The sequence below is a fragment of the Ostrinia furnacalis genome, unplaced genomic scaffold, assembly GCF_004193835.3.
Source record: "Ostrinia furnacalis isolate ACB-3 unplaced genomic scaffold, ASM419383v2 OfSCF2030, whole genome shotgun sequence".
NCBI lineage: Eukaryota > Metazoa > Arthropoda > Insecta > Lepidoptera > Crambidae > Ostrinia > Ostrinia furnacalis.
Window position 1 is genome coordinate 90,584 of NW_021132269.1, and position 16,733 is coordinate 107,316.

The 16,733-nt window shown below is 37.6% G+C and overlaps 1 protein-coding gene across 8 annotated transcripts in view; it reads left to right on the forward strand.

Annotated features, from left to right (window-relative positions):
* Window positions 1-2,405: 2,405 nt before the first annotated feature.
* Window positions 2,406-16,733, forward strand: part of Chi (LIM domain-binding protein 2 Chi) — a 46,026-nt gene continuing 31,698 nt past the window's right edge. For 2 of the 8 annotated variants that reach the window (XM_028306510.1, XM_028306511.1), the window contains exons 1-2: window positions 2,406-2,778; window positions 11,946-12,340. In XM_028306510.1, the coding sequence (XP_028162311.1) occupies window positions 2,743-2,778; window positions 11,946-12,340 (431 nt within the window). In that variant the 5' untranslated portion in view covers window positions 2,406-2,742. Of the gene's footprint in view, window positions 2,879-11,945; window positions 12,341-16,733 lie in introns of all 8 variants that reach the window. The other 6 variants (XM_028306513.1, XM_028306512.1, XM_028306509.1 and 3 more) reach the window with 5 other exon arrangements.

Consider the following 16,733-nt stretch of genomic DNA (forward strand, 5'->3'; position numbering starts at 1 on the left):
TGTGAAACCTTTATACAGCTTGCTTCACAGCACAGCACACATTGTTTAGTCTAAAATTAATAACATTAAAAAATTCTACTAGATGCAATGCAAACGCATATTATTTATTATGCATGCAATAAGTTTTGTGTTATTTGAACAGGAAAGAATAATAACCACAGAGTAATAATTTAAAATATTTAAATAATACTTGGATAATTATGAGATTTTAGGAAATACCTTTTATGATAATACAGATTAACATTTCGATGATTTTAATCGATTATCCATACGTCGTGTTGTACATCCCTATACAGCGTGAGTCACGTTAAAATGTACATGAAAATATGAAAATAGATGAAACTAGACCTATTTTTATCGACAAAAAAGAGGTCAAAAATTTTTTGAGATTTTTTTTTTAATTTTTTATAGAATTTTTTTTCTTCCAATTACTTATTGTAAAGAAAACGTAATAACTTTTAAACTAAGCGGTATATCCTGATAAAATAAAAACAGTAATAATGCTAAATAACAGGCAATACTAAAAAAATACATAAAATACACAAAAAAGGTAAACAAATAATAAAAAATGATAATTTTTGAAAAAAATCTGCTTAAAAATTCGTGTTTTTTTGGTTATTTGATAAATTTCTCCAAAAAATGCCCCTATAACTGGTGGTTTTTATTACTTTGTATTATTCTCTATCGTATTATCTTTGTAAAACTAAAAATCGCATGTCTCTATCCCTATCACAACATTTGCTATGATCGTTTGAACAAAGGCCAGCCACAACATTATTCTCCGCTACAGGTAGAGACAATTTTAATTTNAATTAATTTCTGTCAAGTAACCAAACTACTGCAACAGCGTTTGATCGCTTATAAAGAATGTCGAAGTCGTACTAAAGTAAGGTGTACGGATGCAGTATGGTTAAGTTCAACATATCGAGTGTTATTTAATGCCACAATCGCCAAATCCTATGCTTAGTACGTATACATCGATGATATTTTGTATGTAAAAAATTCAAAACAAAACTCTTTTTTTCTCTTAACTCCAGGGACATATTTCAGTGCGCTCCGGTTTATAAATTAGTATTGGCCTGAGGAACAAAATGCACTATGGTTTCATTCTGGGCAGCACTTGGTCCAACTTCCATACATGGATTGGCACTGTCCTTTAAAGCAAAGGCTCTAATTAACCACAGAATTTAACCAAAAAGGCTGTTAATATTCATAAAAAATATTTTAATTCGCCTGGACTAATTTGCTGTTTTTAGGGTTCCGTACTCAAAGGGTAGAAACGGGAAACCCTATTTTAAAACTCTATTGTCCGTCTGTCTACCTTCTGGCTGTATCATAAGAATCGTGATCGGTGGAATGGGATTTCAATTTGCTTAAATTTTTCATTACAGTTTCTTCTGCTTTGGTTTCATTTCACAGTTAATTTAATAATACTAGTTTTTGTGTTTCGACTTTCGCCAGCTACATGGACGTGTAGGTACTTTAAATACAGCGCCATCTAGTCCCAAACTCCCAACCTACTAGCTCAAGTTTGTCTTCTGTGGGAATCAAACCCCGTGACCTATGGCGTAGTTCATAAACACTGCGTGGAATTGTTGTCAAAACATGGGCTACAAAACTAAGAAATAAATAATCAGTGGGCCTAGAGAAAATATGGTTTTTGTTGTAAAACTAAAATCGCACTGAATAACTACACATTCGCTATAAACGGATAACAACAGCGAAATACCTACCTACTTAAATAAAAGGCAAATAATATGGACCAAATTTTATGCAGAATCACTATTACATATCGATATTTCGTCAAACTCTCCGGGGCCGCTTCATACAAATATCATAGGTTTAAGACTTTACTTTAGGTAGGTAGTGTACCTACTACCCTACGCTCGTCATTAGGTACCTTCTAGCTAGGCGTTTCAATAAGTAATAAGTTAGTAAGTACCTATGTAAGAGGCCAAGAAGAATTTATGTCAGAAGACCAAAGCAACCAACACAGAACGTGAGAAAATCTAACTGTATTTTTAACAGACTGCTTTGTAAATTACCTAGCTTATTTTATTTCAATTTCTAATCATTTTCAATTCATTAAAATCAATTTAGATCTTAAAAATCAAAACAAAATCAATTTAAAAGAAACGAATAAAATCGAAAACTCGTGATGTTCGGTGCAAAACGGTGCAACTGAAAATTTTTAATTTTTGTTTTTATATTTTAATAAAATCTGAAATAATATAAAAACAATACTTGATTCAAAAAAAGTTTGCTAGCAGCAATCTCCAGCCGAAACGCAAAACTATCCAGTCTTACTTGAAGCGCTTCATTGGAATTTGACCACGCCACCTGTCCGCTCCAATGTCGGCGAAACAGCCATTGCCAGCGGGGTCGGTAAAGCAGAGCGGCCCCCTCCCCAACCCCCGCGGCTGGCCGACGCTCCCCAAAACCAGTGCGATCGAGCGATTCACGCCGAGCGATCACACCGTCGCGACGAAATGCTAGGATCGCATTCGTAAATCGTACTATTTTTCCTCAACTAATCAGTGAAATAATGTAAATTGGTACTAATACCGCGTGCACTGACGCCGCAGCGTTTCTTACCTGCGCGCTTCTTTTTTTCTAACCCGCCGGCCGGTAGACGCTCGCGACAACGCTACCCAAAAAAAAACTCCATGTCAGTGAGAGCGAGGACCCTTGTGGCTGTGTAGTGTAGTTTTAGAATAGTTAAATGGATCGTGCAATGTTCGTATGAGGAAGAAAAGCAACCGCAACATCGTAAGTGGAGTGAGCAGCTTCTGTGTTTTCTGTTGTGTTTAAGCAGAAATGCGGGCTAGATCGGCCCAGCACCTAATATTCGAGTGGGGCGGCCGCTGATCGAACCGAGGTACGGAGGACTATCCCTCGTATTCTCACTGCTTTTTTTCTAAGCCGAGCAGGTCTCATCGATAACCCCTTTTTTGTAGCGCGTTTTGGAGGGAATGCTATTTGAATCGATATCTTGTAGGTTATGAGCGCCTGGTACCCGGTTGCGAGTGAACTCGCGTTTTGGTTGAATCACAGTTGTTTTTTTGGTCGTTTTTTATAACCGGAAAAAGGCTTTGTTTATAAAACAACGCCTTAACAGCTACAGCAGAGAAATACAACATCCACGATAGAATGGATTGACAAAATGGTAATGTTTTGGTCCGAGTTGATGGTTTGTTTATAACCAATGGAAAATTATATTACATCAAAACCAGGAGGATCAATAAAGTGCTACCGAGCAAGTTATAAACTAGAGCACGTCCAGTTTAGGTAACCTCAAAACTTGTTTGGGCAAGTACATTATAGCCAGACAGAGCGAGCCTACATGGTTTAGCAAAAAATTATCCACAATAACAAACAAGAATGCCTATACGGATGTATAAAAACCACCAGTTCAATTCAAATTAACATTGTCAACGAGTTCAGAACAGCCAATTGAAGTAAAGGCAAGAAAGTTGTTGCAAAACAGTATTACACGAAATAATGAAGCTAAATAATGTGCTAATCAAGTAATTGGCGCTGACAAAAATAAGCCCTTAGTTCTATTGAGTTGGCTGCAAGTTAAATAATAATGAGCGATCCTCAACCTTGAGTGAAACAACGCGATGCATTGTGTCGATGACATTGGCCGTATAAGAAATAAATATCAAACTAAAATTGCCAATAACATCAGAGTTACGTTGATCACTTCGCTTAGAGAATAACAAACAAAATGACGAAGGAACTGTTCTACTTGACAGATTATGACGAATGAATTACCTGGATAATCATTCAGAGATTCCCGCAAAATGGAATACGATTGCCGATCTTCAATAAAGTCTGCAATGGAAAACTTAAAACAGTCTAGACATTATTATCGTTAATGTTAATTGATAAGGACGTCTTAATAAGTCTCCAAAATAATACATTAAACATTCAAATTGTACTACCAAGAGGAACAAAATGAGAGGGAGCAATCCATGTGTAAAAATATCAAACATTAAAACAAAATAGCCAAAGGTAAATGAATCATCAAAAGCAAAGTTATCATCGAAATCCCAGTGATGAAGCAACCAAAGATAAATTATGATTTACGTCATTAAAATCTGCCTCATACAGATACCCAAATTCTTAGATCGATAAACCCAAATTTACCTTCAATCTGTGGTTAGCTATGATGGATGCTTGTGAAGTGAATGCTTGCAATAAAGTAAGCCAATTTATCAATATTATACTTATCAACACAAGAACTAATGAATGGGATAACAGTCTAGAAATGACCCAGAAGTTCTCGTATAAACCTAACAAATCTGTAAACATGAGTCAACATGACCATCTAAGTATATTCATTTGTCAGAATGAAGTAAAATACGATTGCTATTTGTGTCAACATGGCTAAAATTATCATTTCATCACCATAGTAATGTCTATGAATAATAAACTAAAAATGACATCCTGGATTCAGGAAAAGCGTCTTTCAATGAAATTTTATTTTTAAGCTGTAGTCAACCCACTAAACATGCCACTCATAGACAGGAAAATGCTCCTAATTCAGGGAATGGCGACGATTTTTAAATTTCACCGAAGTCGACGATATTTAAATATGAATTTAATACTTACAACGGTATAGTGCTTTTGAATACACTGCTACACCAAAAGTTGTTTTTGAGAATGAAAAAAGGCAGATAGTTCTGTCTTTTCTTAGATTTGCTATGCAAGGTTTTTATCAAGAGATGACTGAAATGACGCAATTTTAATGAGAATATGAATTTTTTGAGCCACGATCGAATGACGATGAAAAAACGGCGCCAGGCATAAATTCAATGGTTCTAATCTATACTTATAATAAATCTGTAGAGAGGTCAATTCTGTACATTAAATATATTTTCAAAATAACTATCAGGGGGTGATTAGTGATCGATACTGATGCCAAAAATGCAATCAGTAAAATTTTTGTCTGTCTGTCTGTCTGTCTGTCTGTCTGTCTGTCTGTCTGTCTGTCTGTATGTTCCTTATAGAAACAAAAACTACTCGACGGATTTTAACGAAACTTGGTACAATTATTCTTCATACTCCTGGGCAGGTTATAGGATACTTAGGAATTCCCACGGAAATGGGAATTAGCGGGAAAATCGTTTTGTTTGAAAAATCTGAACCGCTTAAGTTAGACGCTTGAAATTCGGCATGCAGGTACCTTAGTAAACTTAAAGCTTAGTTACAACAGGATTTTGCAAAATTCCCACGGGAACGGGAGTTAGCGGAAAAAAACATTTGTATGAAAAAATCTAAACCGCGTAAAATAGATGAAGGGGGTAAAACAGGATCCACGCGTACGAAGTCGCGGGCGGCCGCTAGTTGAAAATAAATCATCGATTATGAATCGAGCTCAAAAATGACAGTAATTTCCTTTTACTTATTTGGTCTATTTTGAAATTTTTAATAAATCATTGCACATTTAAGTTTACAGCAGCTAACATGATATCTGATAAACTATAGAAGATCTAATTCAAACTTAAACATCTTTCGTCATCTGTCAATTCCCGTATCCACGAACGTCAAAATCACGTCAAAGAACATCACAATCCCAAGCCTGATGGATATAATTTTCACATACTAAAACAATACAATAGTTTAGCAAGCTTTAAGATAGAAAAGAAACAACGAAAGAAGTATTTGTATGAACCTATTTTATCTGAAGACCCTACACATTTTTCACACAAGAACAATGAGACGCCATTATACGTTTGTTAATAAAAATAATACGCTGTTGGATAAGATCTGTCGCTTATATGATTTAAAGTTTTATAATCTAAAAAAGAAAGTAGACCATAATAATCAAAAAATATAATAATGACACACACAATATTTCCTGGAAATCACTATATCCTACTATTCGATATCGTCGTTTTATTTCTTTCGTCGCAACGAAATAAACATTGACTAAGGGAGGATTCGACCAAAAAAGAGTAAATATTAGTCTCAGAATAAATCGTCAGTTAATCGACGTTTTGACATATTTCCCATACTGAAACTGACAATGTTGCAGTTATACCGGGAGTTATTCTCGGTTAAAAGTTTGGTTGAATCGGGCATAAAAATGACAGAACATTCCATAGGCTATTTTAGCACTGTTAATTATTTGCTCTATGAATAAGAGGGTGTCATTTTTAAGAAATCCCAACTAATATTATAAATGCGAAAGTAACTCTGTCTGTCTGTCTGTCTGTCTGTTACGCTTTCCCGCTTAAACCTCGCAACCGATTTTGATTAAATTTGGCATAGAGATAGTTTGAGTCCCGGGAAAGAACATAGGATAGTTTTTATCCTGGTTTTTGAAACAGGGACGCGCGCGATAAAGTTTTTCTGTGACAGACAAAATTCCACGCGGGCGAAGCCGCGGGCGGAAAGCTAGTAGTAAATAAATAAATAAATATCTTTGGACAATCTCACACAGCGCCTAAGTAAGCAATTAATATGCTTGTGTTATGGGTGCTAGCTTAACGGATATACTACTTATATACTTTTTTTTTAAATACATACATATTATTATTATACATAGTAACACCCAGACCCGTCACAGAAATTAAAATTCATCATTTCAATTTCTGCCCGGCCGGGAATCGAACCCGGGACCTCTCGGCATAGTAGACCGTTCTGAACCACTACACCAAACGGCCGACAAAAAAATTGATTTGAAATCGAAATACCAATTGGTTGCCATGGTTACCAGTTTCAGTACTTACCAGCTAGCGCGAAAGCTCAAAGGACGATTTGGTAAACAATTATTGTAAAAATAATAATTTTCAGTTACGCTCTTTTTACGAAAAACCGCCTTGTCAACGTGACAGTTTTTTTCTCGAAAGTGTTTTTGCCAATTTCTAATGAAAGTTAAACATGTAGTAGTAGGTATCATCATGTAATTATTATTATTCTATGGTTAAACAAAAATATTAAGCTCGTATTCACAAACGATGCTTGCTTAAGTCAAGCAGCAAATTGAACACAAAGCGTTGAATAGAGCTCTGTGATAAGTTCGTGTGTCACCCTGTGAGACCCGCGCACTGTGAGACCTCAATACCTCATAGTAATGTTTGTGAAAACGGGCCTTTTGCATAGGACCTAGATTCCGACTCCATAGAGAAGAGTGATGTCGTAGAAATTTTTGATTTTTACACAGAGACTTTTTCCTGGTTTTTTAGAAGGGGGACAGGATAGACCAAAATTCAGTAAAGTAATAGACTGGGGATCGATCCTTATTTCTTGCCTAAGTCAAGGCGGCGCAGACCACCGACTTTTAGTTGGCCGATAATTGGGCCCGATTCTAATTTGTATGGAGAATCGGCCGATAACAAATCGGTGTAATGTGCGCACTTTCATAGATGCCCGACCCAACTATTGGCCAACTAAAAATAGGTGGTCTGTGCCTAGGCTAACTAAATATTAAACCTTAAAAAAATATTAGGGACATTCAGTTTTTCTATCGTTACATTTTTGGACGATCAACGGCGCGCGCGAACGATTTTGATCCTTAAAAAATTTTACTAGTTGGACATTTTTTTTGATAGCCCGTAATTTTTGTTTTTTATAATTTCCAATTGGGATAAAAAAATATTTTTATTTGGGATAACGAACAAATATTGTGGGCTCATGTTGAACCTGCTAATGACAGACCAAAACTCACGCGGGAAAAAGGAGTCTTCCAGCGACTTTTAGCTTGGTCCACGGGCCAAGTAGCTGGATTGAATTTTTAAATATTTTTTCTCCCAGCAACTGAGCCTAACTTCAATGTTTTTATTAATAAATTAAACAACAAATCAACTAAAATCAACTCTAGATCTTAGAGTGGGCCCAGATGCTGGAAAAAAACATATTTAAAAATGTTATTGTCGCTAGGAACTCGGCAAAAGCTAGTCTTATTTTTGGATGCACTGTCCTGCTGAAATAGCTAAAATATACAAATTAAAATGTAAACAATGTCAACGCATGACATTGTAATCACAGACCAATCCATCTCTTGTTTTAATTACATCTAATTAATCGTAATCAAGGTGGTCGGACTTTGCCCAGTGATAACTCGGTGATACGCAGATCAACCTTAACAATAGCATCTTAAGTGGTTGGAATAGGGTGTTGTTTGCAATAACAGTGTCTGGTCTGATGTGGTGTCAGTTATACCAGACATTATTATGCTGCCATGTCAGAATTAGGTGGTTGAAACCATTAAGTCCTAGACCAGTCTTTCCCAAAGTGGGCTATAACGCCCCCTTGTGGGCGCTGCAGGCTTTTAGGGGGGCGGTAAGAGACCTAGAAAAAAAGTCGGGACGTTGTGTAGAGGCTTGGGAGGCGTCGTCTACTAGGAGGACTCTTAGACATCGACTGAGCTCGACTCTTGACTACAAAAATGGGGGGCGCTAAAAAAGAATTTATTCTCAAAGTGGGCAGTAGAAAGAAAGAAAGAAAGAAAGAAAGAAAGAAAGAAAGAAAGAAAGAAAAATATTTATTCGATGCAAGTAGGTACACAGCAAGATAATAACTAAAACTAGACAACAGAACGTCTACAAGCACCAAAATGGCATCAGCTCAGTATACGCCGTGACGGCAGAGAGCGCATCACGACCACTGGTATTCTGCGGATGCCAGTTGAGGTAGAGGGCGCAGCTCGCCCAGGAACAATCGATTAACGTAACAAGTAATTTAGTAGACTAAATAAGTTTGGGAACCACTGTCCTAGACAGAACTGATACAATGATTATAGGTTTAGCTCTTAACCCAGTCAGTGCCTGAGGTATGGGAGCGGCACGGGAGGGTGTTTTTGGGACGTCAAGCGTCAGCGAAACTTTACTTCAGATTATTTTTTGATGATGTTGGCAATACACGTCGAGGTCGACTTGATTTGTGCCATTTTCAAGTATTTATGTGATACGAGTTACAAAATGAGATCAAGTAATGATATAATGAAGGATGATAGATGATACCCCTTCCCACCCTTTGAGTCTCAGTAAAGTTGTGGTGCTTTACTGAGACCTCCTATGGACAACTTGAGAGAACCCGAAGAATCACGATGCACTGTTTTGCTTCACTCGCCCACACTCATGCACGTTCACGAACACTCAATGGTTAATAACCCACCATTATTACACATTAATAGTCGCCTAAACACGAATTTGAGGAAATAAAACAAAACCGCTAACGTGACGCTTCAGATTCCCGCCAAGAAGTCCCTTTTATTCAGATTTGTATGCTCTATCACGTCAAAATATGTCAATGTCACCTCTCCCAGACCTCAGCCCCCCTAGACAAAACGCACTTTTTGATCGAATCGAAAATCGAATCCGTCAAATTCCATACAAAAAAGGGGCTTTTCGACCACTTTTCGACTGGTTTGCGATTATAATGGCACTTTGTCTAGACCCACAGGTACTGACTGAATTAACCGCTATAGCTTTCTTTAAAGATAATGTGGGGGTTGAAATGATGATGGAATGACGGCTATAGTGTGACACAAGGTTATTTGAATGTTGGGAGATTTAGAACGTCATATCACCGAAGGAAGGAATTACAGTAATATTGAGGGCATTATTACTGATAGTACCTGGAGGCTTTATCTAGGGTTGCCAACTCTTGAAAGGACCAACCCGGGAGAATTGTGGGGGGGGGGGGGGGGTTGCCCCATCACGCTGAATACGCGCTCGAATGAAGCATTAATAGAGACAAGATTGGAAAGAACAAACGTGACCATTTTTTTTAATTCAGGACAGGGATTTCTGTCTTTCGATTTCGTAAAAGAAGTCAATCCAGCGTAAATCCACTCGATTTTCTTCAATAAGATGTGGTTGCACTTCACGCAAAAGTCCAACCTCATCGTACAATTTGTCACTATCTATGTCAATATTTAATAATTCCTGGAGTTTAGTAATGCTGGTCCATGTGATTGATTCTTTTAAAGATAAAATTTATAAACAAGTATGAGCAGCAATGGATGCATTTAATTTTTAGAAATACCGGAGAAAATATTGCTCTCCGGGAGGTCGGGAGGTTAACCATTATTTCCGGAGTCTCCCGGGCAATCCGGGAGGGTTGGGAACCCTAGCTTTATCAGATGTAAACAACTTATATTTTCAGTAAGTTACCCCACCCCACTAAGTGGAACGACGATTTGGTGAACCGAAGAGCCTGGATACGGGCAGCGTAGGACCGGTCGTTATAGAAATGCTTGGGGGAGGCCTTTGTATAGCAGTGAACGACATTAATTTGGCTGAAACGAACGAACGACGAGTTCTTTGAATGTTCGAAAGAAACAAGTGACGTCACATGGATCTCCAGTAAACTATGGATGACGCATACGAGCGTTTTGACAGCTACTAAAGTTATGAATCGACAGACCTAAAACTTCTCACAGGTTTTACTATCTTCTATCCCTGCGACATTGAGAAAACATTTCAGAATTTAACACAATTTGATACAGTTATCATGCAAAATCGACTATCACTCAAGCGTACTACATCCAGTGAGCCACAAATACTAAATTTAACAACTGGTTGCCTAATTATTGTACCTGACTGGCTTGTATGAACGTCGTACTTACGCTTACGTCACTCCAGTAGATTGCATCTAGCAATAACTAAATATAGAAAGCGCTGCATCGAACGCAATCTTGGAATATAATAATAACGTAAAATTGCAATGTTATTCTTAGAAATATATCCGTTATTGATACATTTTCCCATATCTCACCTGTATCCATTCTTCCCGTGGATGTCGTAAGAGGCGACCTTAGGAAGAAATTACCACCAGGTGCGATTGCGGTCAAATACCTGCCTTGTCTTGCATAAAAAAAGAACATTAATATCAAGCCCCTAACTTCCCCCCAGCATAGGGAGTGTAGGCCAAATCCTCCATTGACTCTAGCAAATAAGAGGATCATGTTTTGCAGTGGAGAAGATGATGATGATAATGAATGATACATTATCTCTTTAAAGCGACAAGCGACATGGGATGTAGCACCTATTGAGATGCGGTGGTTCGATTCCCGTCGACTGCTGGACTGGTAGTAGTCAACTACTGACACATTGATATTTATATTAGCGAAAAGTCAATTGGAATATAAGTATGACCAAATCTTTCACTGCCTCCGGTAAATCTGCGAGTTCTGCGACCGTCGTGCAGTTTTCGTGAAATGGAAAATAATAATGATGAAGATGTTGTTCATTTAACCAAGTACCAGGCCTCTAGAACTTAGTAAATATCGTTCCCTGATGAGACATAGCTCGGCATAGATCTAGCCCCCATAAAGCAATCACCATTTTTCTGTTTCTTTTGATGAAATAAGATAAGATTATGGTTTTCTAACGCCGCTTCCGTATTTTCAAAGCAACTTGTTCCTGTTGCTGCTGCTGGAATCTCGAAGAATCTCGATGAATAAGAGGAAAATGCGGAGGAGGCGTTAGTTGCCCCTGAATCCTAGGTATAAGCAATGAAGTGGATGCAGTGGTGAATCCAGAGAAATATTGAATCCAAGTATTGATTAATTTAGATTTATTTACACACAGTGTTTTGAAGTCAATACAGTAAATTGTGTTAGCTAGAGTCTTTACCAGCCAGACCTTAGCCTTAAATCCATTCATTCATAGTGACCAATTTTTGACCAGGTCAATTACTTTCTAGATTCAAAGACTAGGAAGAATGAAAGAGGGATAACGTGAGGATTGGCAGAACTGTATACTTAACTGGATTCACCACAGGCGTATCGTATACCTACTTGATAAGAATTCCCTCGTTGGAAACCCAATATCGAAACAGTCGTGAAGCTCCCCCTTGATTTCAAGGATCTTCTCCATTGAAGGCCCATTTTGAATACCCTCGTTCAAAGCCCAAAATCAAAGAGTCATGAAGATCCCTCTCAAGGTTCTCCATGGTGAGACGTGTGATTAACCAGCTCTCTTCCACAGATGTCGGTGGGACTCCAGAGGCGCGTGCCGGCGCTCGATGAAGGCGCGGGCGGCGTTCCAGCCGCCTGGAAGAGCGGGAACAGCGAGCCCCCTTTCCCCTCCTTCGCGCCGCCGGCGGGGAGCCCCGCGGGGCCCGCGTTCGCCGCGTCCCCCGCGCCCTCAACCCCTGGGCCCGGGCCGGGGTTTGCGGGCCCGTACGCGGCGCCGGGCCCCTTCGGCAGCCCTTCAGCCCGGCCCGGCTCAGGCGGCGGGTTCCCGCCAGGCCCGCCGCCCCAGCAAGGCCACTTCCCAGGGCCTGGGTTCGCGCCCCCAGGCTCTCCCTTCCACCCGCACCCCCCACACCCGCCCATGCCTCACCCACACATGATGGCGCCGTTGCCGCCGCCCGTAGACAGGTAAACTTCTTTCGTTATTCTTCTTTTTTATTATCATAAGGTTAAATAGGATAATACCTAATACAGTAGTCCAAATGGCTGATGCTGAGAACGCCACTTTTGTGGCGGAGTTTTGGGCTGACACTGTGTAGGTTTGTTGTCGACACGATAAGAAGAAGAAGAATTTTCAAGTCCAAGATGGACTGTGCAGACCGCAGACTGCAAACGCAAACAGCAAATCTCTATGAAATCCCCACTGCGGCTTTCATAGATTTCATAGAGGTTTGCAGTTTGCGGTTGCAGTTTGCGGTCTGCAGTCCATCTTGGACTTGTACCTTTATTCTTCTTTTATTATTGTCATAAGGACTAGGATAAGAATCTAGTAGTCCAAATGGCTGAAAGACTGTCAGGATATTTCAATAATACCTACTTCTTTACTGCGATAAGTTGTGGTACCTTCATACTTGGCCAAACTACTGAAAAAACCATCAGCAGAAACCGATGTGGTGATGGTAACTTCTGTGATTCGCACAATAAAACATCCAATAAGCTCAGTAGCTGGCAAATTAAACCTTAAAAGCTGGCATAGCGGGCAGGTTAGTTCCAACAAAACGGAGATGTGCAGAGACTTTTCTTTCTGAGGTCTTCTCGAAAAACGCGCTCCGGAATCCGCATGTCTCTTCTCCGCTCTGCTCAACCATTTTCACTGAAGATGAGTGAAGACAAGACGTGCAAGAACGAAATTATAATTTTTATCGCTTAGATTATCAAGTTTCACATCTCTATAAGCTTATGCCTTATGCCTTGGTAGAACCAACGAACAAGGAATTTGGTCACAGAAAATTGAGTTTTTTCACGCATGGTAAAAAGTTCAAATCTAGGATGTATGATTTGACATGCGTGTTCTAGTGGCGACAAGTGCAATCATAGAAAAATCTTACGTCACACTGACAAGAAGTGCACTAATTTTTCACGCAATTATACTGTTCTCAAACTAATTTGATCCTTTATATTTAATTTTCTTTATACTGATTTTTCAGTCGTCAGAAGAAATATTATTAAAAATTAAAAATAATGATTTAGTTAAATGATTTATGTAGTAAATGACAGTTGTGTAGAAAATATGTACTATAAATTAAAACGTCATTTAAGTTATTCATTATCAATAATTAATTATTTTGACTTTAAAAAATGCCCATACATTGCATTGCAGTCGTGTATTGTTCAATTCAATTTAAGAACTAAAAGATAAGTAATAGAAAGTAGAAATCGTTTCTCCATTACTAAAATACAGATAAAAATAAATTACGTGTACTGTAATTCTTACCCACTTACTAGGTAAGCAAATCTTTTTGGAACTTTAAATTCAATACCTAGCAGAAGTTTTCCATAAGATTAATAATGTAGATTAATTAAAATATGAATAAAATAATAATTATAACCTGTAGTTAATGAGTATTTCGTATTACTGAAATAAGCGAGATCCCAAAACGTGATAGAAATCCTGAGCTATTTTTAGGTTGAAGCTCCTTCACTCGTCAAGTCAGGTGTCAAGCTGTTCAATCTTACATCACCCTTATCCCTTTACAATAAGTGTCATTTTTCTTGTGCAACACTCGGCATACAGACAGACGCTAATAAAAAGGTGCAATTTTTAATACATTCAACCTTAGTAAAGTGTGACCCCCAGCTTAAAACTTTTTTGTCTTAAAAACCACGCGGCCAGTTACAAAAATACGAAAATTAACCGCGAAACAATGTGGATTCGAAATTGGAACGTAAATATGACGGCGAAAAAAAAATGGCCGACTGTAAAAATCGGAATATTATCCTCTTGGAGTTTCGAGTAAAATAAAATGCGCTAGCCCGCGAGGCGAAGCTCGTTGCGCTTGGCTGTGTGCGTGCGCTATAAAACTGTGCCTGTGTGGGTGCACAAATAAATGTAGGTGAGCGCGGTACGTATATATTTCGTGTACAGACAGCACCCGAGTTTGATTGTTAATTATTAGAATTAGATGTTTTTGTGGCAATTATTGAATTTTTGTAGCAATTAGTTTTTCATGGGAATTTCAGCTATTTTATTGTTATTGTTTAAACGTTTAATGAACTTATTGTGAATTAACACGCTTAAGTTATTTTGGAAAGTGTATTTACACAATTCAAAAGTCCTTGATTGATTGACAAGTTGAGTTAAATAATGCGGCCTAAAAAATCTATCATGAGTTTTTTTTGTAATTTTTTTTTCGTAAATACTAATTACTTTTTAATTATTATGAACCTATGCGTTGAATTTTAATAGGCCTTTAACCGGTTTTAAAAACCTGTATTTTACAACATACATACAAAACTGATTGAAGTTATATTATTAGAGGTAATAATTTTGAGCACTACTGCTTTAGAACTTGCGACTTACATCCGTATTTTTCAACTCAGGCAAGTACAATACCCTACTGGAAAACATCTCAAGGCAAATCCAGGTTTAATTTAATACACATAAGGAACAAATTATCCAAAACAAGTCTCTACTTAAGCTGTAATTACGAATAAAATTAAGAGAATTGCCGTTAGATAGAAAAAAAATACAGTTACAATAAAAACAAAAAACACGAACCCTATTTCACATTATTAAACAGTTCTTGAAAAACAATAGCAATCTATTCGAAACATATAAAAATAAAAACACAAAAACTCATTGCACAAGACTGCACGTAGCAGCTACATCGTCTGTTCAAAATTAAAAACAATAAATATATCTAACGCGACCTGCCTTGACACTGCTATCTGTACTTACCCACCCTGTGTACTACCTCTCTATATCTATCTATACTTACGCCTATGTATTCGACGGTACCGCTTCGCCCAAGTTAAGCTGACCTGCGGCGCCCCCCGCGCGTCTACCAACCTTTGGCAATCGAAGGAAGCAAAGGTGACGTTACAGGGATCCAACAGGTCTGGTCGCTGTATACGTACATAAGTAAAGACTATGTGGAGTGAGACGCCACTCCGTTGCTCGAGTGTCGTCTGCTGCGCGCTCCCCGATCAAAATCGTTCGAAATTCGAAATGAAATTTTGACGTTTCTCGTTCGTGCCAGTAACATTCATAATTATGCGGGTTTTAAGAAAAAAATGAAATTTTTGAGCACAATTTCATGAATTTGACTAAATATTTTACTGTTACTATTTATTATTTTGGGTTAGGTATACAGTTCATATTCATTAAATCACTGGAGTTATATTAATCTTCAAAATCAAGGCTCTTCTCGCTATGTTAGGAATGTAGTCATGCAGGCATCTAGGGGGTGGTTCTGATGGTGTTGTATATGCGTCATAATATTGATGACCTAGCTTGTCACTTGGTAATTTTATGAAATTATAATTCAATTTCTACATGATGTATTGCAATTTACCTTCAGCTAAGTAGGTTCGCGAATAGGCTAAACTATAATTTTTGATGTTGAAATATCGTTCTTATTGCAACGAATTAAGATACCACGAAGTTAAGCATGATGTATTGTCGTCTGTGCCTTTCAAATAGTAAAATATTTTTTTGAAATCCTGCAGTCGATTGAAAAGTTACATAATAAAAATCTTAGGTACATTAATCATAGTACGTTTTAGTATAATAAAAACTTTTTTGAATTTTTTGAGGGCTAAGAAAAATTAATGAAACCTAACCTAACCTACCTACTTACATAGTCAAAGTATCAAAAATATAAATCCACGTTTTTTAGACAAAGTTTTTGAGTTGTCTATCCTATGACGGTATAGTCAGTATTGTCCCCAACGCGTTTCTGTTTTTTCGTCAATTTTAAGGGACTTAAGTGCTATGACGTCATACTGTGGTATGTCAGACCTCCATGCCTAATCAACTGGAGACAAAAGGTGATTAATGTATTTCACACTCACAATCTGCGTGTTTTTATAAGATATAAAAAAGACTTTCTAATGTACAGCTGACGGCACATCAGAGCAGACATTTTTGTTGCAATATCTACCTTATTAAAACTGAATAAGATGCCACAGTGTTAAGCTTGTTCTGCTGTCGTGTGTACGCTCGTACGTGAAAGATGCATTGTTATAAAATTCTTAAGTTTAAAATTATTTAACGTTAAAGTTTTCTTTTATAGTTCATTCATAGTTGAAATGCTTTGCACACTAATTTAAATCATTAACATCGAGGTGTTTTTTTGAAAAACACCTTGTTTTAGCAATGAAGCCTCAGAAATCCATAATTTTAACGAGAAGTCATAGTTTTCGTATACAAAATCTATATGGAATTAAATTTTAACAGCTCATCAAAAAGGATCCCACAGTTTTTTTGACTTTTGAGAGGATCCTTTTTTAAATTTCTCATTAAGTAGGTAATAACTTTTGTGTTTATAATATTTTTTTAAGGTTTTGTATTTGTTTGCTT